At 47.9% G+C, this 23705-nt stretch overlaps 1 protein-coding gene and 1 long non-coding RNA gene across 2 annotated transcripts in view; one reads left to right on the forward strand and one right to left on the reverse strand.

The window, feature by feature from the left end:
- DNAH8 (dynein axonemal heavy chain 8) overlaps positions 1-23705 on the forward strand; it is a 594173-nt gene that overhangs the window by 432329 nt on the left and 138139 nt on the right. Inside the window, exons 57-59 of the mRNA XM_045010583.1 lie at positions 521-643; positions 2223-2436; positions 15872-15981. Coding sequence (XP_044866518.1) covers positions 521-643; positions 2223-2436; positions 15872-15981 — 447 coding nt within the window. The remainder of the gene's footprint in view (positions 1-520; positions 644-2222; positions 2437-15871; positions 15982-23705) is intronic.
- LOC123366813 overlaps positions 1-23705 on the reverse strand; it is a 31729-nt gene that overhangs the window by 4354 nt on the left and 3670 nt on the right. The window contains exons 2-3 of the long non-coding RNA XR_006578192.1: positions 15478-15574; positions 14649-14787 (exon numbers count right to left, since the gene is read on the reverse strand). This is a non-coding gene — a long non-coding RNA (uncharacterized LOC123366813). The remainder of the gene's footprint in view (positions 1-14648; positions 14788-15477; positions 15575-23705) is intronic.

Raw genomic sequence — 23705 nt, forward strand, 5'->3', positions numbered from 1 at the left:
CATATAGTGAATTTTGAGGGGAGAAGCTGTGCACTAGAACTGAAAATGTCTTAGTTGATCAGTCTCCTCAATCTACCCACCCTAGTAGTTTAAATGACCAAAATACAATTCAAAACAAATTGATTTTTTTCTTTAAATGAAGACTTCAACACACCTTAAGGTTCATTAATATAATTTGAGGTTATCATCTTAATGCTAATAATCGGTTGTTAGGAGTCTTTTTACTACTTTGAAAAAAATTCTCCTGGTGGCATGAGGTGAGGAGTTTTAGTCCCAAATCCTCCAGGAATAATTCCAGACTACCTTTGCATTCCATGGGGGAGAGAGACAGTCTATTTGCGAAGAATGAGATGAGAAACTGCTGACAAAAAGAAAATGATCAGATAAGAAATTTTCCACTATCTCAAGGCAACAAGCAGCAAATTAAAAAAAAAAAAACCTTTCCAAATATAAATATAAAATGTTTTTAAAATATGCTGGTATTGTAGATACTAAATTAAAACTTTTTCTTTTTCTTCAGAGGACAATAGAGAGTTATGTGGACAAACGCATGGGTAGTACTTATGGACCACCAGGCGGGAGAAGAATGACCGTATTTATTGATGATATTAATATGCCAATAATTAATGAATGGGGAGATCAGGTATAGAAGAAAACTTCATATAAGAATATATGACTAAAATATATTCTGTAGTATTTAAGAAGAATATTTGAATCTCAGATTTTATCAGTCAGATTTTTTCTCATATACAGTAAACATTTTACTCCTTTTTACAATGCAGTGTTTTTATTAAACTGTAAATCATAGAAAATCCATATGATTATGGTGTATTATTAAACATCAGGGAGTAGAATAGATATTCTGAAGATATATCTTGTACTTAGGAGTCATATTTCATATATTATCCTTAACTTTGTCATTTTTTTAAAAGCTCTAATGAAAGCAGTATAATCCCTAAAACAGCATGTTATTCAAATGTTCAGCCTGACATTAAATTGACAGGACCAGTCAGTTGTAGTAAACCATACATTTCTGCAAAAGAGTTCTGTATTATTTGTGGAAAAGCCATATGGTGTCTTGTATGCAGACAAACTAGTTCTTAGTATTGCTCCTAGAGTTATTTAAAATAAGAATATTCCACTCCACATTTCCCAAGATATTGTACTCTTCTCATTCTGCTGTCCTTATCCAAAGCCAGTTCATATCACAGAAAACAGATGGCAAGATATAGATGTACAAAGAGCACAATGAATCTGTTTTCCTTACACATAGCACATAAGAAAGACCCACAGCCTAGTATGTCTCTTGCCACCCAAAAAAAGCAAAGGAAAGAAGTCATGGAAGTTTCCATAACCAGATACATAACATATTGCCTTGTGGAAACATATAGGTGTTAGGAAACTCAGCTCCTGAGGAGATTTAGGACACACTCACTTCCCAAGGTCACCAGTCACCTGTTGGATGGATACATTTCCTTATCAATGATTAATGGAGAAATTATGCCGGGGAATACTAAATATACTCACCTAATAATTTCCTTCTATTAATCTTTTCACCAGAACATCCCAACAAATGGGAAGACCAACTGATATAAATATTATCATGAAGATATTTCATGGGCGGTATATATGCCAATTTTTGTTTGTATTATGGTAGAGCCTAGGTCTCCAGACAAGACTGGATCCACTTGTTAAACACAGTACATTCATATATTTAGAAGCTGTCTTTTCCCAAAGAGTTTATAATCTAAATAGACAAGCTAGAGAAAGGTTGGCAGAAAGCAAGTAGCAGTATTTTCCCCATTTTTCAAAATGGGAAATTGAGCCATGGAGAGATTAAGTGATTTGTCCATGGCCACACAGAAGTCTGCAGCACAGTTAGGAACTGAACCCAGCTCCTCTGAGTACTAGTTCAGTGCCTTAACAACAAGACAATACTTCTTTATTTGGTCAAAGTGAGTGAGACAGTGTTTTTATTACCATTTAGTTATATTTTAAAGCTCTTAAAAAATTTCTGGTGGTTTGCCATGTAGGTAAGGTAGTGCCTTATAAGTGATCTTGAAAGTCTTGGAGGTGTTGTGGTCTGTGTCTAGACTAAGATAAAAACAAATTGCTCTGAGGCTAAGAGGAGAGATTGCAAGAAGAAAGAAAATTAGAAGATGAGCATATTTCCATTTTCTTCCTTTGAAATGGTAATTAATATTTGTTTTATAATCTTATAGGTAACAAATGAAATAGTTCGTCAGATGATGGAAATGGAAGGAATGTACAGTTTGGATAAACCTGGAGACTTCACTACAATTGTTGATGTACAGTTAGTAGCAGCTATGATACACCCTGGAGGAGGCCGTAATGACATCCCACAGCGTTTAAAAAGGCAGTTTACTGTGTTTAATTGCACACTACCATCCAATGCATCCATAGACAAAATTTTTGGTATTCATTTTTTTTGTAATTTTGATTTATTTTACTGTAGGCTAATACATGTACAATTTATAAACTTGAGTCCTGATTGTCCTCTTACATAATTTTAGATCAGGAGTAACTCCAATGAAATAATTGGAGTTGTACTAGTGTAAAATTGTGCAAGTAAGAGGAGAATTGGGCCTTGCATTAGAATGAGACAGTCAGATTCAGTTGATTTGTGACTTAAAGGTGAATTAAATACTTCTAATTTTAAATATACAATAAATCTTTTTAAAAGTTTTCAGTTACCAAATCATTTAGGGTGAAATTTGTCATATTGCAAAGGGCCCATTCAAGGTCCAGTTCACCTCTGAGGTCCCTGGTGAAGGCCTGGTGTTGGCCCTCTGAAATTAGGTGAATTCCACCCTAACAAAATATATGTGTAGGCTTCTGAATTACGAACAAACATATGTTAAGAAAAATTAGCAGTTAATTAATGCTTTCCTCTCTGACTTCACAATACATGACCAATATAATTTCCTCTAAAATAGTTGATGATTTTGCTAACCTCAAAAGCCATGTAAGGAACTTAGCTCCCTGAACTGGTGCTGTTCACAACAGGAATCTTAGCTCTCAGTGCACTGGATGGAACAGTCTGTGATTCCTCCCTGTGCAAGGAGTATCACAAGGAATTAAGTTCTTGCTGGTGTTCCACGCAGCCACCTATGCAGATCTGTGTAGGATTAGAGCGGCAGTTCAGTCTTTGGTGTTTTAAACCAGTGGTTCTCAACCAGGGGCACACATACCCATGAGGATACACAGAGGTCTTCCAGGGGGTACATCAACTCATCTTGATATTTGCCTAGTTTTACAATAGGCTATGTAAAAAACACTAGCAAAGAAACTAAAATTTCATACAGACAACTTGTTTATACTTCTTTATATACTATACATTGAAATGTAAGTACGATATTTATATTCCAATCAATTTATTTTATAATTATATGGTAAAAATGATAAAGTAAGCCATTTTTCAGTCATAGTGTGCTGTGACAGTTTTGTATTTTTATGTCTAATTTTTGTAAGCAAGTAGTTTTTAAGTGAGGTGAAACTTGGGGGTACGCAAGACAAATCAGAATCCTGAAAGGGATACAGTAGTCTGGAAAGGTTCAGAGCCACTGTTTTAAACTATTTATTATGGGCCAGATTCTGCCATTTATGCTTATTTTGAGTCATACCTTACTTTGCAATAAGTCTCATTGAAAAAAATAAATAATTAAAAAATACAGACCCCTGAACTCAGGACTTTGCAGGTAAACAGCCTTTTAAGTTAATCTAAATAATAAAATTTGAACCCAGGATTTTAATTGTTAAAGTTTTTAATTCACTAACTCAATTCAGTTTACATCTGAGCATATCATTTTTAAGTTGAACAATGCCTTTATGTCTTTTAGCAAAATATCTGTTCTTCCACACTTTTCCTTTCCAATTTATCGCCCAGTCAAATGTGTTCAGGTGAGTTAGAGGGTCTGTACCTATTATTCTCACCGAGTATTCCTTTTCATAGCTGTCTGGGTTTTGGCAGGTATGATCTGGTTGTTTCATTTGTGGAGTTTGTTTTGGTAGGATACAGAATAAATTTCAGATCTCACTTTTCAAAGTCTGTTTATTGAAAATAGACTTGCAAACAGTCATGATTTTAACTACCCTTTTGCCCCCATAAATCTCTAATAATTCACATGAATAGTATAAAAAAAATAGTGGACCCAACTTGTTCTTAAGATGCAAAGGGGGACATAAGGCCAGTTTAACAGGCTACTTGGGAAATGCTCCAGCCTAGGGGGACTCTCTGAGTACAGGGGGAGGGATAGCTCAGTGGTTTGAGCATTGGGCTGCTAATCCTAGGGTTATGAGCTCAATCCTTGAGGGGGTCACTTAAGGGTCTGGGGCAAACAAAACCCAAAAAAACTGTCAGGGACAATACTTGGTCTTGCCACTGAAGGCAGGGGATTGTTCTCCATGACCTTTTAAGGTCCCTTCCAGTTCTATGAGATAGGTATATCTCTCTCTAGGTATATATTAACACTGTGCTACCCCCCCACCCCCAGTGTAGGAGTATGGCTGGGGGAAGAAGGCTTGCAGCTGGAGTGTTTTTATACTTCAGCTGTTTTTGGCAGCCTGAACAGCCCATTGAGATCATAGATAAATGGGCATAGGCAGGGGCGGCTCTAGCTTTTTTGCTGCCCCAAGCACGGCAGTCAGGCTGGCTTCGGCGGCATGCCTGTGGGAGGTCTGCTGCTCCCGCGGCTGCGGCGTACCCGCCACTAAATTGCTGCCGAATCTGCGGGACCGATGGACCTCCCGCAGGCATGCCGCCGAAGGCTGTCTGACTGCTGCCCTTGCAGTGACCGGCAGGGCGCCCCCTGTGGCTTGCCACCCCAGGCACGCGCTTGCTGCGCTGATGCTTGGAGCCACCACTGGGCGTAGGTTAGAACAATCCTGAAGTTGCTCTAATTAAGTTAGGGCTGAATGGGCCCCAGAGCTAGGGTGCTGCAAATGTAGCATAAAGCCAGCTTTGCACACTACACTCCTACTTTGTGGATCATGGGCCAAACTTAGTTCAGTTGGATCCAAGAATCAGGACCAGTGATGTTAGCAAGGCTATTGCTAGACACTCTATGGGAGTATTACAGTCATCCTATTTCTGCGCTCAACACAGCAAAACATATACTACAAAGACTGCCTACTAGGGCAATGAGAGTAGCCAGGACAAAAGAGACACCCGAGTTCCATTTCTTCCTTCCTCTGCTCCTCCTTGCTCTGGAAAATTTTACCCTTCAGGGAAGTTACTCCTGCATGTTCAGCTCCCGCAGCTCTACTACCTTCTGCTGTGCTTTTATCCGGTGGGCTCCTATATTAACTTATTTTTAACATTAATTCTGTCTCCTTAGCATCACTTATCTTCCTCTTTCTTTATGACAACCTTTATGTTCATTACCACTTGAAAGAAACTTAAGGTTCTTCTTCGAGTGATTGCTCCTATGCATTCCAGTTAGGTGTGCGCGCCGCGCGTGCACGGCATCTCGGAACTTTTTTACCCTAGCAACACCGGCGGGCCGGCTGGGCGCCCCCTGGAGTGGCGCCGCTATGGCGCTGAATATATACCCCAGCCGGCCCGTCCGCTCCTCAGTTCCTTACTGCCCGTGACGGCCAGTTGGAACTGTGGAGTGCTCTCTGTCCTCCACTACCCTAGCTTTCGCTAAAGGTTTTTTGTATATAGTTAGTTCATAGTTCGTGTAGATAGTTGTTATAGTTAGTTAGTTAGGTTTAGTGTTAAGGTTAGGGGGGTTTCCCCTCCCTTTCCTCTCCCGGTGCGGGCTCATGCCCAAGGCACCGGGCTTTAAGCCCTGCGCAATCTGCCAGAGGCCTATGCCCATCGGGGACCCGCACGACGCCTGTCTTCGTTGCCTCGGCGAGGGCCATCGGACAGACAAGTGTCAGATCTGTTCTGCCTTCAAGCCGAGAACACGTAAGGAGCGGGACTATAGACTTAAGCAGCGCCTCATGGAGGCGTCGTTACAGCCCCCGGTACCGGCCGCGCCGGCACCGAGAGCCTCATCGGTGCAGAGCGCACCGGCTGCTCCGAGCCGTTCCGGCACCGCGGTGCCGCAGCCTCAGCCGGCGACCGTGAAGACCCGGCACCGCTCCCTTTCGCCTGCTAGGAAGCGCAGGCTGGCGAAGGCGATCGCTAAGTCCCGCGCTGAGGACTCAGCCAAGACTGTTGCACCACCTGCCACTCCCGCGGTGGCCATGCACCAGGCGGGCACCGGGCCGTTGACTCCGGCGCCGCAAGGGCCGTCGAGTCCGGCACCGCCACGCTCCCCGGCACCGTCCGCAGTTGAGCCACGACTGCCGTCGACGCCGGAGACTTTCTCCGCGGCGCGTGAGCTGATACAGCTCGTAGAGGCACCGAGCCTCCGGCCCCCGGCACCGCCGGTGCGGGCTGTCGCGTCTGCAGGCAAATCGGCAATGATGATCCGGCCGCCCTCCGCGGACCGCCGGCACAGACGACGCTCCCGGTCCCGGTCACGCTCCCGGTCCCGACGAAGGTCGCCATCCCGCCGATCTCGCTCTCGGCACCGCTCGCCGTCCCGGTACCGTTCGTCATCCCGGTACCGGTCGCACTCTCGGCACCGATCCAGGTCCCGATCGCCGTCGCATCGGCACCGTCGGAGGTCTCAGTCCCGGCACCGTTCCCGGCACCGCGACTCTCGCAGCCATTCCCGGCACCGCAGATCCCGCTCCCGGTCGAGCTCCCGGCACCGCGGTGGCCGACGGTCTCGGTCACCGTCCCGGTACCAAATGGACAGACACTGTTTCTCGGCACCGTCTGCGGACAGACTACCGCCTTCGGCGGTACAATCCGTCAGCGCCTCAGCACCTCCTTGGCCATCCCGCCCGGCATCGGTGGCCTCCGGCGCGGACAGCAATGCGCACTTGCCACCGACCCCTCACGGTGATCCTCAAGGGGCTCAAAAGTGGGGCTTCTCGGTTCCCTGGGCCCAGTATGAAGCGCAGGGGGTACCGTTTCCCCCGAGAGACTCGGCCTCCGAGCGCAGGGCCCCCGAGGCAACGGTTAGCCAGGCGGGCCCTTCACCTCGACGTCAGCCCTCCGTTCTGCCGGACCGCCGGTCCTCCGTGCAGCACGACCCAGACGAGGCGCAGTCAGCAGCCCCTGCGGAGGAGGCCGTCGTGCAGGGCTTGTCCTCATCGTCCTCCCCAGACGAGGCGGTGGCCGGTGCTTCGACCAAGGAGCCGCCGCCCATTGACCTGAAGGCCCACCAGGACCTGCTTCGCCGGGTGGCGACGGCCATGGATCTCCCAGTAGCGGAGGTCCAAGAGGACGAGGACCCTATTACCAACGTGGTTGGTGCGGATGCTCCCGTGCGGGTGGCGTTGCCCTTTGTGAAAACAATCCAAAAGAACGCCACCACGCTTTGGCAAACACCCGCTTCCATCCCTCCCACGGCCCGAGGGGTCGAGCGTAAATACTCAGTTCCCCCTACGGGCTATGAGTACCTTTATACCCACCCGACCCCGGACTCCTTGGTGGTGCAATCGGTTAACGACCGCGAGAGGCACGGTCAACCTGCCCCTGCGCCGAAGTCCAAGGACGCCCGGCGCATGGACCTGCTAGGCCGCAAGGTCTACTCGGCGGGTGGCCTACAGATGCGTATTGCTAACCAGATGGTCCTCCTAGCCAGATACGTCTTTGATATCCTAACGTCCCTGGCGAAGTTCTCGGAGCTCCTGCCGTCAGCCTCCCGCCAGGAGTTCACGGCGATGTTAGAGGAGGGAAGGAGATCATCTAGGTCCTCCATCACGGCAGCCCTCGACGCTGCGGACTCCGGAGCTCGGACCTTAGCCTCCGGCGTGTCGATGCGGCGCATCGCCTGGCTGCAGTCCTCCACCCTGCCACCGGAGGTGCAATATACACTGCAGGACCTGCCCTTCGACACGCAGGGTCTTTTTTTCCGAAAAGACAGATTCCCGGATCCAGACCCTAAAGGACGGTTGCGTTGCCATCTGCACCCTAGGGATGCACACGCCGGCGACACAACGCAGGTCCTTCCGGCAGCAACCCTCCCGGCCCTTCTACCAGCAACGCTATCGGCCGTACAATAGCCGGCGACCGGCTCAAAATCGCCGTCGTCCTTCCGGCAATCGGCGTAGCCAGGGCCAGGCCTCTTCCAAGGCCCCTCAGGGGGCCAAGCAGGCCTTTTGATGGGACGCTCGAGGACGGCCCATCACTCTCCCTACCGGATCCTTCCCCTTTATTTTACAACCGCCTTTCCCATTTCTTTTCGGCGTGGTCCCAATTAACAACAGACAGCTGGGTGCTTCAGACAGTCCAGTCGGGATACCGCCTTCAATTTGTTTCACCCCCGCCTTCCCACCCACCCTCCCGGTCCCTCTTCAGGGACCCCTCTCACGAGCAATTCCTCTTACAGGAGGTCCAGACTCTGTTGAGCGTGGGTGCCATAGAGGCAGTGCCTCAAGACAGGCGGGGCAGGGGATTCTACTCCCGTTATTTTCTCATCCCCAAAGCGAAAGGGGGGCTACGTCCTATCCTGGACCTTCGCGAGCTGAACAAGTTCCTGCTCAAGCCCAAGTTTCGCATGGTTACCTTGGGGACCATCATTCCCTCTCTGGATCTGGGAGACTGGTTTGCCGCCCTCGACATGAAGGATGCCTACTTCCATGTTGTGATTTATCCTCCTCACCGACGTTACCTCCGGTTTGTCGTCAACAACGCCCACTACCAGTTCGCCGTGTTGCCGTTCGGGCTCTTCACCGCACCGAGGGTGTTCACCAAATGCATGGCGGTGGTTGCCGCAGCCCTCCGCTGTCGTCGGATACATGTCTACCCGTATCTCGACGACTGGCTGGTTCGCGGTCAGTCTCAACAGCTGGTGATGGGCCAGTTGACAGACATTCTGTCCCTCTTCCGATGGCTCGGGCTTCTCATCAACACCAAGAAGTCCACTTTGGTTCCGTCACAGCGGGTGGAGTTCATTGGAGCGGTCCTCGACTCTGTGATAGCCCGAGCCTGCCTGCCACAATCTCGACATCAGACCATGGTCTCCATCATCCGGGACCTCGTCTCCTTCCCGACCACGATGGTGCGCTCCTGCCTCCGCCTCCTAGGCCACATGGCATCATGCACGTATGTCACCGCGTACGCGCGGCTCCACCTCCGCCCGTTCCAGTCTTGGCTCGCGTCGGTGTACCGACCGAATCGCGATCCCATCGATATGGTGGTCACAGTCTCCAGGCCGACCCTCGACTCCCTCAACTGGTGGCTAGACCCGCAGGTCGTCTGTGCGGGAGTCCCGTTCCATCCGCCTCGCCCGTCCGCCACGCTGACCACGGATGCCTCAGCGCTCGGTTGGGGGGCTCACCTGGGTGACCTTCACATCCAAGGTCTGTGGTCGCCGCAGGAGCTGCGAGCGATCCGTCTGGCTTGTCGCACCTTCTGCACCCACCTGCAAGGCCGCTGTGTGACAGTGTTCACGGACAATACATCAGCAATGTTCTACGTGAACAAGCAGGGCGGAGCCTGCGCTTCCCTCCTCTGCAAGGAAGCGATGCTCCTGTGGGACTTCTGCGTGACCCACTCCATTCACCTGGAAGCGTCCTTTCTTCCGGGAGTGCAGAACACGCTGGCCGACCATTTCAGCAGGTCGTTCCTCTCCCACGAGTGGTCCCTCCGTCCAGATGTCGTACTCACGATCTTCCAGAGGTGGGGGTTTCCCCAAGTAGACCTATTCGCGTCCAAGGAGAACAGGAAGTGTCACCTGTTTTGCTCGTTCCGGGGTCACTCGCCAGGCTCCCTGTCGGACGCCTTCCTGTATTCCTGGAAGGATCGCCTACTCTACGCCTTCCCTCCGTTCCCGCTCGTTCACCGAGTGCTTCAGAAGCTGCGGAGGGACAGAGCCACCGTCATTCTCGTAGCTCCGGCCTGGCCGAGGCAGCATTGGTACTCCCTGCTGCTCGAGCTCTCCGTTCGGGATCCCATCCCCCTTCCGTTGTGGCCGGACCTCATCACCCAGGACTTCGGCAGGCTCCGCCATCCGAGCCTGCAGTCCCTCCATCTTACAGCTTGGTACCTGAGTGGTTGACCCACGCAGAGAGGGACTGCTCGGCGGCAGTACAGCAAGTCCTGCTAGAGAGCAGAAAGCCTTCCACTCGCTCCACCTATCTGGCGAAATGGAAGAGGTTCGCGCTCTGGTGTGACCAACGAGGCCTCAATCCCTTCGTAGTCCCGGTCCCTACTATCCTGGACTACCTCTGGTACCTTAAGGAGCAAGGTCTTGCAGTCTCCTCCCTGAGGGTTCACCTGGCAGCAGTGTCCGCCTTTCGTCCATCTGTGGAAGGTCGGTCCATCTTCTCCAACCAGATGGTTTCCCGCTTCCTTAAAGGCCTGGACCACTTATACCCGCCGGTCCGGCGTCCTGCTCCGACCTGGGATTTGAACCTTGTGCTGGCCAAGCTGATGGGTCCCCCCTTCGAGCCCTTGGCCACATGCTCCCTGCTCTACCTCTCCTGGAAGACGGCCTTCCTTGTCGCCATTACATCAGCGAGACAAGTTTCTGAGCTCCGCGCTCTGACGGTTGGTCCGCCATACACCGTCTTCCACGGGGACAAGGTGCAGCTTCGACCACATCCGGCCTTCCTCCCAAAGGTGGTGTCAGCCTTCCACCTCAACCAGGAGATTTTCCTCCCGGTGTTCTTCCCGAAGCCGCATGCGTCGCCTCGGGAGCAACAGCTGCACACCCTCGACGTCCGCAGGGCGCTCGCTTTCTACATCGAGCGGACTAAACCATTCCGGCGTTCGCCCCAGCTGTTCGTAGCGGTTGCTGACCGCATGAAAGGCGAGCTGATATCCTCCCAGCGGATTTCCTCGTGGGTCACCGCGTGTATCCGGACCTGCTACGAGCTTGCTCGCGTGCCACCATGCCGCCTCACCGCACACTCGACGAGGGCGCACGCCTCGTCGGCTGCCTTCCTGGCCCACGTTCCGATCCAGGACATCTGTCGAGCGGCCACCTGGTCTTCGGTCCTTACCTTCACCTCCCACTACGCGTTGGTGCAACAGTCTCGAGACGACGCAGCCTTCGGCTCAGCGGTTTTACACTCCGCCACGTCTCACTCCGACCCCACCGCCTAGGTAAGGCTTGGGAATCACCTAACTGGAATGCATAGGAGCAATCACTCGAAGAAGAAAAGACGGTTACTCACCGTAGTAACTGTTGTTCTTCGAGATGTGTTGCTCCTATCCATTCCAGACCCGCCCTCCTTCCCCACTGTCGGAGTAGCCGGCAAGAAGGAACTGAGGAGCGGACGGGCCGGCTGGGGTATATATTCAGCGCCATAGCGGCGCCACTCCAGGGGGCGCCCAGCCGGCCCGCCGGTGTTGCTAGGGTAAAAAAGTTCCGAGATGCCGTGCACGCACGGCACGCACACCTAACTGGAATGGATAGGAGCAACACATCTCGAAGAACAACAGTTACTACGGTGAGTAACCGTCTTTTTTCCTGTTGCAGATATGAATTAAAAATAAGGTAAATAATACATACATAGTTATGGGCATAATTGTAAGCTTGTGATTAGTCCCATTTAGGTCAACAGGACTACTCATGTGCCTAATGTTAGGCATGTATAGAAATATTTGCAAGACTAATGGCTGTGTTTGTACCTATTTTTTCTTCAAGTGATTATCCACATGAAGGTCACTTCTTGTGTGCATGCACCCCATGCTTCTAACATCAGATTCTTTTAGACAGCTGTGTCCGTCGAGGCAGCACTTGTATCCTGAATGCCCTTGCATCCCTCACACCTGAGCAGATAAAGTGTGGAATGGACCCAACTTTCCCTCAGTTCCTTCTTACCACACATGGCTGTGAGATGGAACTCCTACAGTTCCACTTCTCTGCACTCTGTGAGACTTTACTGATTTTGTGTATATTTATTGATCGATAGATATAAGTAAATAGTGATATTAGTGTAATTGTTTTCTTTTCTATACCTGTTTGAATCATAGAATATCAGGGTTGGAAGGGACCTTAGGAGGTCATCTAGTCCAACCCCCTGACATATTTTTGCCCCAGATCTCTAAATGGCCCCCTCAAGGATTGAACTCATAACCCTGGGTTTAACAAGCCAATGCTCAAACTACTGCACTCTCTGAATGATTTGAGAGCCACTCTCAGTTCCCTGGCAGTTTATATGCCAGCCCGTAAAAAGCAGCCAGGTCACAAAGCTACTCTAGATAAAGACCTATTATTACACGCCTTTAAGATCATCAAAGCCATTGGGGAAGAAACAGAAGGCCCTCTGTCTCTTCCTCTGCAGCTGCACATCCCACATCCACCTCACAGCAGCAAGTTTGATGCCAACTGCAAGAGCCATGTGGAGACTTTTGAGTATTTATACCCTTCCCTCCACCCTCTATTTTTTTGACACCAGCTTTTGAATTTTTAGAAAGCCTGGAATTACCTCAGACAGTTGTGTTTTAGAGGTGATCAGTGTTGGGTATTCTATTCAATTTCAGTCACTTCCTATCTCCTTCCCCCCTTTCCTATCCTCTTTGGGGGCCCTCTCATGAGATATTATTAAAGAAAGAAACAACATTTCCCTTCTAAATCTCATCACATTGGAAGACATGCCTCTGGAGTTCAGAGGGAAAGGATTTTACTCACATTACTTTCTAATCCTGAAGAAAGGGAGCTGACATCCAATCCTAGATTTGAGATTTCTCAACAAGTTCATCCACCATTTCAAATTCAAGAGGGTAACTCTAAGCTCAATATCCTTAGATTTCTTAGACTGGTTTGTGGTTCTCAGTTTCTAAGAAACATACTTTCACCTATCCATTCACTAAGCATACAGAAAATACCTGAGATTCTAAGTGGGAGCTTCCCACCACCAGTATTGAGTTCTGCTCTTTTGTCTTTCAGCTGCACATACCAGAGTATTCACCAAGTGCATGGCAGTCATGGTGGCCTATCTAAGGACCCAAGGGAGTCAGATATACCCATACCTCCACGATTGCCTCGTTCAAGAAAGTGAATGTTCCATTCACAAAATCCTACATCTTTTCACCACACTGGGTCTCAGGAAAAACAATAAAAGGTCATCATTGCTGTTGACCCAGAAAAGAGAGTTCATTGAGGTAGTGCTGGTGGATAAACTCAGCTGATGTGGAATCTGCCATAGGGAAGACTCAAGACCATACCAGATCTCATCAGCCAGCTGTAGGCTTACTCACAAATGTCTGTAAGAGTATGCCTGATAGACCTGGTTTATATGGCCTCTTACACATACATTACACAGCATGCTAGCTAGACATCACCTACATTCCATACAAGGGTTGTTGAAATCTGTGCATCTACCCAATAGACATCACATGCACATGAGGGTCCAGGTTCCCCAAAAAGTCTTGGATCATTAAACTGGCTGAAGGACCCTCTCCAGGTATACAAGGAGTACTGTTTTCTCCTCCCTACCTACCAAGAAATTGGTGACAGCTGCCTCCACACTTGTAGGGAAGTTCATCTAGACTACTTACAGACACAAGGGTTCTGGACTCCTGAAGATACTCACCTTCACATAAACTTTCTAGAACTTAGAGCTATTTGTCTAGTGTGCACAACATTTCTTCCCATGGTGCATAGATTAACTGTCCAGGTAATGACAAACAACACAACAACAATGTTTTAAGTCAACAGACATGAAAGAGCATATTCATTCCCCCTCCACACACACACATACACACTTTGCCAAGAAATTGTTCATCTCTGGAACTAGTGCATTCATCACTGAATCACACAAATAGCTCTGCAACTACCAGGCTTGCAGAATGTCATAATGGACCAGCTCAGCAGACAATTTGCAAATGACTGCCAATGGACTGTCAAAGACTCCATCCTACTGAGCAGCTTTGCAGGTGGGGATATCTGACAGTTGACCTGTTTGTTTCAGATTGGAACAAGAAATGCCAAATTTGCTGTTCAAAGGAAGGCCTAAGTTCAGGCTTCCTGTTGGATGCTTTGCTTGTCTCATGGTCTCTGTTTATTCACCAATTTTTTAGCCACCAATCCTCTTAATACATAGGGAACTTAGCAGGATTCAGCAGTAGTGATTGTACTGGCCCCAGCTTGGCCCAGACAGCTAATTAACCTGTCAACTCACCCTCTGATAACATTACCTGTCTTACTTGATATAATATGATTTCCCAGAACAAAGGTCAGATCCTTCACCCAAACCCAGCATCACTGCATCTGACAACATAGATATAGGCTGGTCAATTACTGTCAAAAGAAGCTGCTTCTGCTGATGTCCATGATACTGATACATAGCAGAAAGGACTCAGCTAGACGACCTATTCAGCCAAATGGAAGAGATTCTCTCTTTGGGCTCTATAATGCCACTTATCTTCCTTAGAAGCCCCATACCTACTATTTTGGGCTGTCTGCTATCACTAAAGCATTTAGGGCTATCCATCAGCTCCATAAGTGTACATTTAGCAAGAGTACCCACTCACTGTCCTCCACCATATTTTACCACCCTATAATTGCTAGATTTCTCAAGGGCCTTATTCATGCATTTTCTGCAGTCCAGAGGCCCTCTCCTTCAGGGGACCTAAATGCAGTCTTAGCAGAACAACTTGCTGTCTATACCATCTATCCATAAAAATGTTCTTTTGTAGCTATAACATCAGCTCAAAGGGTAGGGAAGATTCAGGTCCTCGTGGATGGTCCACTTGACATGGTGCTCTTTGAAGACAAATATCAGAGGGGTAGCCGTGTTAGTCTGGATCTGTAAAAAGCAACAAAGAGTCCTGTGGCACCTTATAGACTAACAGATGTATCAGAGCATAAGCTTTCGTGGGTGAATACCCACTTCATCAAAGACAAAGTGACCCTGAAGCTTAACCCTAAATTTTACCAAAGATTGTTTTAGATTTTCATCTGATTCAGATGATTCACTGTCCAGTTTTCCTTCCAGGCCTCACTTAAACAAGGGGATGCCAAATTTCACACCCTTAATGGGGTTAGGGCTCTTTCATGCGATCTTGACAGAACAGGACCTTCAGGAGCTCTCCCATGCTGTTTGTAGAATTTGCTGATAGGGTGGAAGGTTAGACAAGATCCACCCAAAGACTACCTAAATTATATCTAATTGTATTAGATCATGCTATGAGTTAGCTAAATTAGGTTAGAGCCCACTCCACCCAGGCTCAGGCAACTTCTTCAGCTTCTTTGGGAAGCATATCAATTTCAGAAATTTTCAGGGCAGCTACATGAGGATCAGTGCATGCTTTTATCCAGCACTATTCCTTAGTTGAGACCTCAAGATTTGACGCCCTCTTAGGCAGACCTGTCTTGCAACTATTATTAAAATAGGACTCCAAGCACCCGCCTCCTGATTATGAGGTCCTTGCTTGCTAGTCATTAGAAGTGGAATCCATGTTGACAATCACTCAAAGAAGAAAAAATGGTTACTTACTTTACAGTAACTGCAGTTCTTTGAAATGCATTGTTCCCATTGATTCTCTGACACACCTTCCTTCTCTGCTACTTCAGAGTCCTATATCACTTGAATTCTGTAATGGTAAAGGAACTGAAAGATGGTTAGGCCCATTCCACTCTTTATGTCCTTCTGGGGTGTAATTGCAAGGGCATCTAGGGCACAGGTACAGCCCCAATGGACACTGCTGGCCAAAAAAATCCAATCTCACGTGCATGGGGGACCTGTGCACCAAACCACAAGTGTAATCTATGTAGACAATGTATCTCAATGAACCATGGCTACTGTAAGGTAAAGAACATTTCTTTCTTAGGAAAGAATGAATTATATCTTGCAATCATTCTGAAGTTGTATATTGCATCTTATTTTTCAGGAATAATTGGTTGTGGATACTTTCATCCATGCAGAAAATTCAATCCTGAAATATGTGACATGATAAAGAAATTAGTTCCAGCTGGCAGAATATTGTGGCAATGGACTAAGGTACAGAATACAGGAAATAATGGAGCTGTATTCACTATTTATTAACAGGGTGCCTATTACCATAAGTTAGGTGCTTATTTCAAAATTTTAAAAACATATCTTTCATAAAACTACTCACAGTGGTTCCCACTGTGATCAGGGGTCAATAGGGAGGAGGGGGGAAATATGGGTGATTCTCTTCCAAACTATTCTCAAAAATAAGATTGAAGGAACAATAATCCACACCGTGTAGAGTCAAGCACAGGAGTTTATTACGCACAACGCTGGTGGAGTGTCACTTTGCTTATTAGGCTCAGAGACACTGCAAAACAATTAGTTACAATAGATTATATATGGTGCTCATTTGGCGGAGATCAGGGGCGGCTCTAGACATTTTGCCACCCCAAGCACGCGGGGGGCACTCTGCCGGTCGCCGGTCCCGCAGCTCCGGTGGACCTCCTGCAGGCGTGCCTGCGGAGGGTCTGCTGGTCCCGCGGCTTCGGTGGAGCCGCGGGACCAGCGGACCCTCCGCAGGCATGTCGCTGAAGGCACCTTGCCTGCCGCCCTCCCAGCGACTGGCAGAGCGCCCCCCGCGGCATGCCGCCCCAAGCACGCGCTTGGTGTGCTGGGGCCTGGAGCTGCCCCTGGCAGAGATAAGGGACAGGGGTGGGTTTTCCCAAACCCCTGGATAAGTTCTAACAGCAAGACAAGATAAGCACAATAAACCAATGGTGTAAAAGATTACATAATGGTTCCACCCATGGCCCAAATTAACATATTGCTGACACACAGGTAATTACCCCCAAACTGTGTCTATTAAAGTGTATAGGTTAAATCCTAATTTGGGGGTCCAGGGGAATGAGGTAGCAGCTCTCTCGTTTGACCAACAGGTACATTCCTAGAGATTTAAAGCGAAAAAGTAGTAATTAGTACTTAACAATTTCACAAGTTTACCCTTGCATTTCTGTGGGCTAGGACTGGCATACATCTGTGAGGGGAGGGTGTCATAACTCATGTCAATCATATTAGGCCTCTCCCCGAACTTTGTCTAGGATCTGAGAGGTATTGTACCACTATCTCCTCCCCGCATTAGGGAGTAACCGTGAGGCCTTTCTCAGTGCTTCATGTGTCTATAACTCATGATAAGGATGCCTAGTTACATTCTGAGTTATGCTGACTCCGCTCACTGACTTGAAACACACACGGTTATCTGTTTACCCCAGCTTCCTCTGAGCTATGTATTGTTCTCTATTAGCCAGCCCCCATAGCCCAGCAAAGCACTGGACGCTGGACCTATATTGAAAAGTTCTTAGTAGAAACTGTAGTTAAGATCTTACATCCATAGCTAATGGATTCTGACCCTTCAAAGATCAACCAATGTGAGATGCCACTCAGAGTAGATTACACAGATGTTCCAAATGTGATCAAGAATACTTGCTGGGCCCCTTGGGCTTGGCTTTCCCTCAATGGGGTCTGCTTGCTCTGCTGGTTTCTTCGTATTGGGCTTTCCCTTGATGAAACTCCTATGTTCCACTGGTCTTCATGATCATGGCTCCTCTTAGAGGGATCTCAGATGCTCCACTAGATTCTGCTAGGCTCTTTGGGTTAGGGCAAAGTGGTGGGGGAAAGTGGTGTTACTTCCCAAGACCACTCATGGTGCCAATGAGCTGTTACTCACACTAGATCATGCAGCTCTTTATAATTTTATCTTTTCTCTTTTTTCTTTTGGGGCTTCTCTACACACAAAAGTTGTACCATTTTCATTATACTGGCATAGTAAAAGCTGTACAACACCCCTAGTGTGGACACAGTTATATCAATATAAAGTATCAGAAGGGTAGCCATGTTAGTCTGTATCCACAAAAACAATGAGGAGTCCGGTGGCACCTTAAAGACTAACAGATTTATTTGGGCATAGGCTTTCGTGGGTAAAAAATCCACTTCTTCAGCTGCATGGAGTGAAAATTACAGATACAGTCATAAATATATATTGGTACATGAAGAGAAGGGAGTTACCTTACATGTGGAGAACCAATGTTGAAGGCCAATTTAGTCAGTGTGGATGTAGTCTCCCAATAATTGATGAGGAGGTGTCATATCAAGAGAGGGAAATTGCTTTTGTAGTGAGCCAGCCACTCCCAGTCCCTATTCAAGCCCAAATTGACAGTGTTAAGTTTGCAAATGAATTGTAGCTCAGCAGTTTCTCTTTGAAGTCTGTTTCTGAAGTTTTTTTGTTGAAGTATGGCTACTTTTAAATCTGTTATTGAGTGTCCAGGGAGATTCAAGTGTTCTCCTACTGGCTTTTGTATGTTACCATTCCTGATGTCTGATTTGTGTTCCCTTTTATGTAGAGACTATCCAGTTTGGCCAATGTACATGGCAGAGGAGCATTGCTGGCACACAATGGCATATATCACATTAGTAGATGTGCAAGTAAATGAGCCTCTGATTGTGTGCCTTACATGCCATCATGTGCCAGCAATGCAGGAAGTACCCTGAGAGATTAAGGGAGAAGGAAAAAAGAAAAACAAGGAAATGGTTTCAGGGAATGAAAATAACCCATTTGTTAACAGTGGTCATGCAGTTATCAGATCTTCTGCTTTAGAATGACAAAGGAAGGGACCCCAAGAGCAGTATGGAGTTGTTGGGGGGGACAAGTGACCACAGGTAGCCAGGAGGAACAGTGGCACCAGCAGACCCCTCCACAAAATAAAAGGGGCGAGAATGAAAAACTTGCCCCCCAGGTTGCTCCCAGTGCAAGGACCTGTGGGCTGAAGTGGAATTAATTTCCATCCACCAAGTGTGATTTCTGAGGGTGGAGAATGGACACATCTTACAAGGGGACTCTAGGTGACTATCCTGGGAGCAAAGAAAGATTGAAGCCAAATAATACCTCCAGTAAAGTGAGGAGAGCAAAGGGAATGAAACACCTTTCCATCAGGCAAGGTGGGGAGGTGTGTGATAGTGCTGGGAATCAGCAACTGAACCAGCACTCTGGTCACTGTTTAAACAATTAAGCCCCAGATAGGGCCTGATCAGGAGCGGCGCCAGAGTTTCAGGCACCCTAGGCAGAATTCGGAAGGCGGCATTTTGTGCGCTCCCCAGGTGGCGCACGGGAGCTTCCGGTTCCACTCCCGTCGCGCCGCCGAAGAAGAACCCTCTGCCGAAATGCCGCAGGCGACAGCGGCAGTCATTGAGCTACTCAATTGCCTGCCACTGTTTTCTGTGGCACGTTGGCAGAAGGTCCTTCTTCGGCGGCGCAACAGGAGCGGAACCGGAAGCTCCCGTGTGCCCCATTGGGAGTGCACAAAATGCCGCCCCCTGAATCCTGGCACCCTAGGCGACCGCCTAGGGTCGCCTAATGGAAGCGCTGGCCCTGGGCCTGATTAAGGAGATGAATTTGTGATTATCTGATCAGATTGGGGTTGGGAAGTTAACGAGCTAACTAGTCCATTAACAAGGAAACTGGATAAAAGAGCACAGGAAGGAAGTGCAAAAGGTGGGTGGAAAACAGAAAAGAAAGAAAGAAAGAAGTTACCAGTGCCTGAGAAAAAGGCATTCTTTCAGTGGAGATAGTTTTAACCCCTCCCTCTGCCCTTTCAGGAGAAGGGGTAGTGAAAGCAGATAAAATAAATATCACAACTGCCCTAGTATGTAAAGGTGGTAGAGTGAACCACTATCAGGGCCGGCTCCAGAGCCCAGCGGGGCAAGCACCCGCCTGGGATGGCCCTTTCCCGGGGGGGCGGCAGGCTGGGCCGGCGGACCTGCCGCAGTCATGCCTGCGGGAGGTCCACCGGAGCCCCGGGAGCAGCGGACCTGCCGCAGGCATGACTGCGGAGGGGATGCTCGGCCGGCGGCTCCAGTGGACCTCCTGCAGGCATGACTGCGGACGGTTCGCTGGTCCCGCGGCTCGGCTGGACCTCCTGCAGGCATGCCTGCGGCAGCTCAACCGGAGCCGCCGGACCAGCGAACCGCCCGCAGCTGCAGGAGGTCCAGCCGAGCCGCGCGACCAGCGGACCCTCCGCAGTCATGCCCGCGGGAGGTCCGCTGCTCCCGCGTTCGGGGGCGCCTCCCGGGCATGATTGCTTGGGGCGGCCAAATTTGTAGAGCCGCCCCTGACCACTATAAATAAACTGCATGGAGGTATTGACGAAATGGAAGGTCTCTGAGTAGTCTGAAGCAAAGAGGATAGGAGTGGAAGCACCCCATCACAGGAAGTCACACTTAACCAACCGTAAATCTTTTAAACAAAGTTTTTGTGTATGGGATTTCCTGCGGTTTTAATACAGCAAGTTTAGGGGCTCATGAAATTGTGAAAGAGATGTCCACCTACTTTCTCTAAGGTGTGTGAGGATATGGAGAGTGTGGGGATGTTTGAGGTAGGAAAAGAGACACAGCAGAATGGGGAGGAAATGGAAGGGAGCTAAGTGTATAGGAGGGCTTAGCAAATCCATATCAGCCCTCCATGACTCCAGTACAATGATGCATTCCTGGGACAGGGGAAGCTCTTCAGTGTACTGTATTTCAACTGAATCAGGTTCCTTGTTAGGGGGAAAAGGTGAAGTGAACAATCCTCCTCAAAATATACTTCAGCTGAATTAAACATATAGGGTGTTGAGAGCCAGGAGACCATGAGTTCAAATCTTACCTGTTCTGCTCACTGCTGTTTATATTTCTGTGCACTTCACAGCCTTGATTATTGAGCATACCTACACCTTAAGAGGAGGTCAAATATCAACTACTCCATTTGACACATAAGTTAACTAAGAGGATGCACAAAGTAATTTATAGTAGAACTGGGAATAGATACCAGATTGCTAATATGACAGACACCACACTGGCTATCAGAAAGAAACTGTCAACCCTCTGTGTTTCTCTATGTAGTTTATAGCTACTGTTCTAACCACTAGACTACACTCCTCTCTGACAGCCAAGAACAGAACTCAGGTTGTTCTTCGAGTGATTGTCCATATGTATTCCACTTCTGGTGCATCAGATCCTTTTGGCCAGAAATGCTTGGGACCGTGCTTGCACCCTGAGTACAACACCCCTACCCCCATTACTCTGTGCCCAACCATTACTCTGTTTCGTCTTACTGCCCATGGCTGTGAGATAGAACACTTAGCAATGTCTGTTTCTCTTACAGACTGCGTAACCCCAAAAATGTTTCTGTAATAGTTCTGTAAATTAGGTCTTAATATAGTTGGAGTAGTGTTAGTTAGTTAGTGTAAATAGTGTAGGTATTGTGATAGACCCAGGCCACTTGGGAACAGCAGAGTAGTAGAATGGAGATATACTGGCCACTGGATAAGCAGTTTTCTGTTCCCTGAGTGACCAGAACAGGGGCTGCTCCAGGCAAATGAGAACACCTGACTCCAATTAACCTACTAAGAGTCATGTGAGACTGTTAAGCACCTGACTCTAATTAAGACCCCTCTGATGCTATAAAAGGGCTCACTCCAGTCAGGCCAGAGGGAGCCAGAGGAGAGGAAGTGTGTGAGGAACTGGGAGCAAGAGGCGTGCAAGAAGCTGAGAGTTAGTAGGCATACTGCTGGAGGACTGAGAAGTACAAGCGTTATCAGACATCAGGAGGACGGTCTGGTGGTGAGGGTAAAGAAGGTGTTGGGAAGAGGCCATGGGGAAGTAGCCCAGGGAGTTATAGCTGTCATGAAACTGTACCAGGAGACAGCTGCAGTCCACAGGGCCCTGGGCTGAAACCTGGAGTAGAGGTCGGGCCTGGGTTCCCCCCAAACTTCCCAATTCCTGATCAAACACAGGAGGAATTGACCTGGACTGTGGCTTCTACCAGAGGGGAAGGTCTCTGGGCTGTTTCCTGACCCACAGAGTGAATCTGGGAGGTGAGCAAATCCACCAATAAGCGCAGGACCCACCAAGGTAGAGGAGGAACTTTGTCACAGTATGCACATTGGATTTAACAAAAGAAAGAAAAAACTCTATATGTTTCTTCATAGTTTTAGGGAAATTTTTCCTGGTATTAGGAGTTAGCCCTTGTGACTCAACCAAGGGCTCCTGGGTTCAAGAATTGCCCATCTTGTGAGGCATTCATGCCACTAAATAACTGTCACTCAAGATGCCTTTTTTGCTATGGGGAAGGACATTGCTCTATCTGTTGTTCTTTCTCAAAAAGAATGCAGAAAACAAGAAAGGCTCACCTTAGGCTTTTTCTTTTGAACTTTTTTTTAGGCCTACCTCAGAGAAAATAACTCCCTGGGCCTGAACAGCCTTTGTCAAGGAGTGCTCCTGCTAGCTCTGACTCAACCCCTAGTTCCCAGGCCTTTTCTTCTAAGAAAACCTTGGCTTCAGAGACTAGCAAGACTGCCAATTCCTCCTTGGCAAAGTCTTCTGATGGTGGTAGGAAGAAACACTGTTCCTCTGTGGAACATAAGTACAGGTTGCCTTTTCTGGGCCTTAGTGAGGAAAAAAATAGCTCACTTCACCTCAGTCCCTCTAAGAGTAGTTCATGGCCTGGAATGTGTCCCACTGATACCCTGATGAAGACTGATAGCTGACTGACAGTACTATTTCAGGAGAAGTTCCAGGCTATGCCTGGTACCAATTCTGTGGTGCTGATGTCAATTCACTCTGTACTGATGACCTTTGGCACCCATGATACTGGTGCTGATGATCTTTTTTCCACTCCTCTCGATTCTGACCTTCTCAGCACTGAAGTCATTTGTGGTACCAACTGACCTAACGGAACCAACTATATTGTCCTCTGGAGTAAAGGTTCCTCCTATGGTACTAGCCACTGCCATGGTACCTGGCACTTCTTCACCACTGACAAGATCACTCTGTAGTCCTCCTCCATCCCTGGAGGAGGAATATTCCTTTTCTTCATCAGTCTCTGAACACAGCAGGGAGGTGTCCCCTGTCCACTCACCAAGTTCTCACTCATATTACCCCTGCTGGTCTGTGAGGGAGTCTAGGGCCTGTTATTTTATGCACAGATTTAGGCTCACGGATCCTGAAACTTTCATGGACTAATCTCGATCATTGGGAATCTACATGCCAGTGCCTAAGAGAAAGCAAGCCAGGCCTCAGAGTTATTCCATAGAGAGTCCCTCTGCATATTAGTACACTCAGCAGAGAACCTCAGAGCCACCAAGGAAGAGACAAAGATTTCAAAGATAGAGACCTTCTGCCTCTGTGTCTTCTGCTACAAAGCCTGCATCCACTTTGAAACAGCAATTTTGATACTGCGGTCAAGAGCCATTCTGTAGAACATCTAGAAGATCTATATTCTTTTTTGCCCCCTTTTGGAAAATGCCTTTGTTATTTTCAGGGAGCCTGGGACCTCATCACCTTAGATGATTGGGTCGTAGAGATTTTCAGAGTGAGTGGGGTATTCTTTAACATTTCAGACTCTTTACCTTCACTCCACTTCTCTGTCTTTCTTCAGAGACCTCTCTCACAAGAGAGCTACTCCAAAAGGTGGACAGACTTCTACATGTCTGAGCAGTGGAATATGTTCATTTGCAGTTCAATGGGAGGGATTTTTACTCACCCTATTTTCCCAAAGAAAAAAAGGGAGATGGTGCCTGATTCTAGAATTGAGGGGGTTCAGTGCCTTCATCAGCAGCTTCAAGTTCAGGGTGATAATCTTAGCCTCTTGGTAAAGGGAATATCTATGTTTGGGTGGAGAGGTTACCTGGACCATCATCAAATATGAGGATCTATGGACACCTGAAGAATGCCTTTGCATAAATGTGTCAGAACTCAGAATG

The sequence above is a fragment of the Mauremys mutica genome, chromosome 3 (genome assembly GCF_020497125.1).
Source record: "Mauremys mutica isolate MM-2020 ecotype Southern chromosome 3, ASM2049712v1, whole genome shotgun sequence".
NCBI lineage: Eukaryota > Metazoa > Chordata > Testudines > Geoemydidae > Mauremys > Mauremys mutica.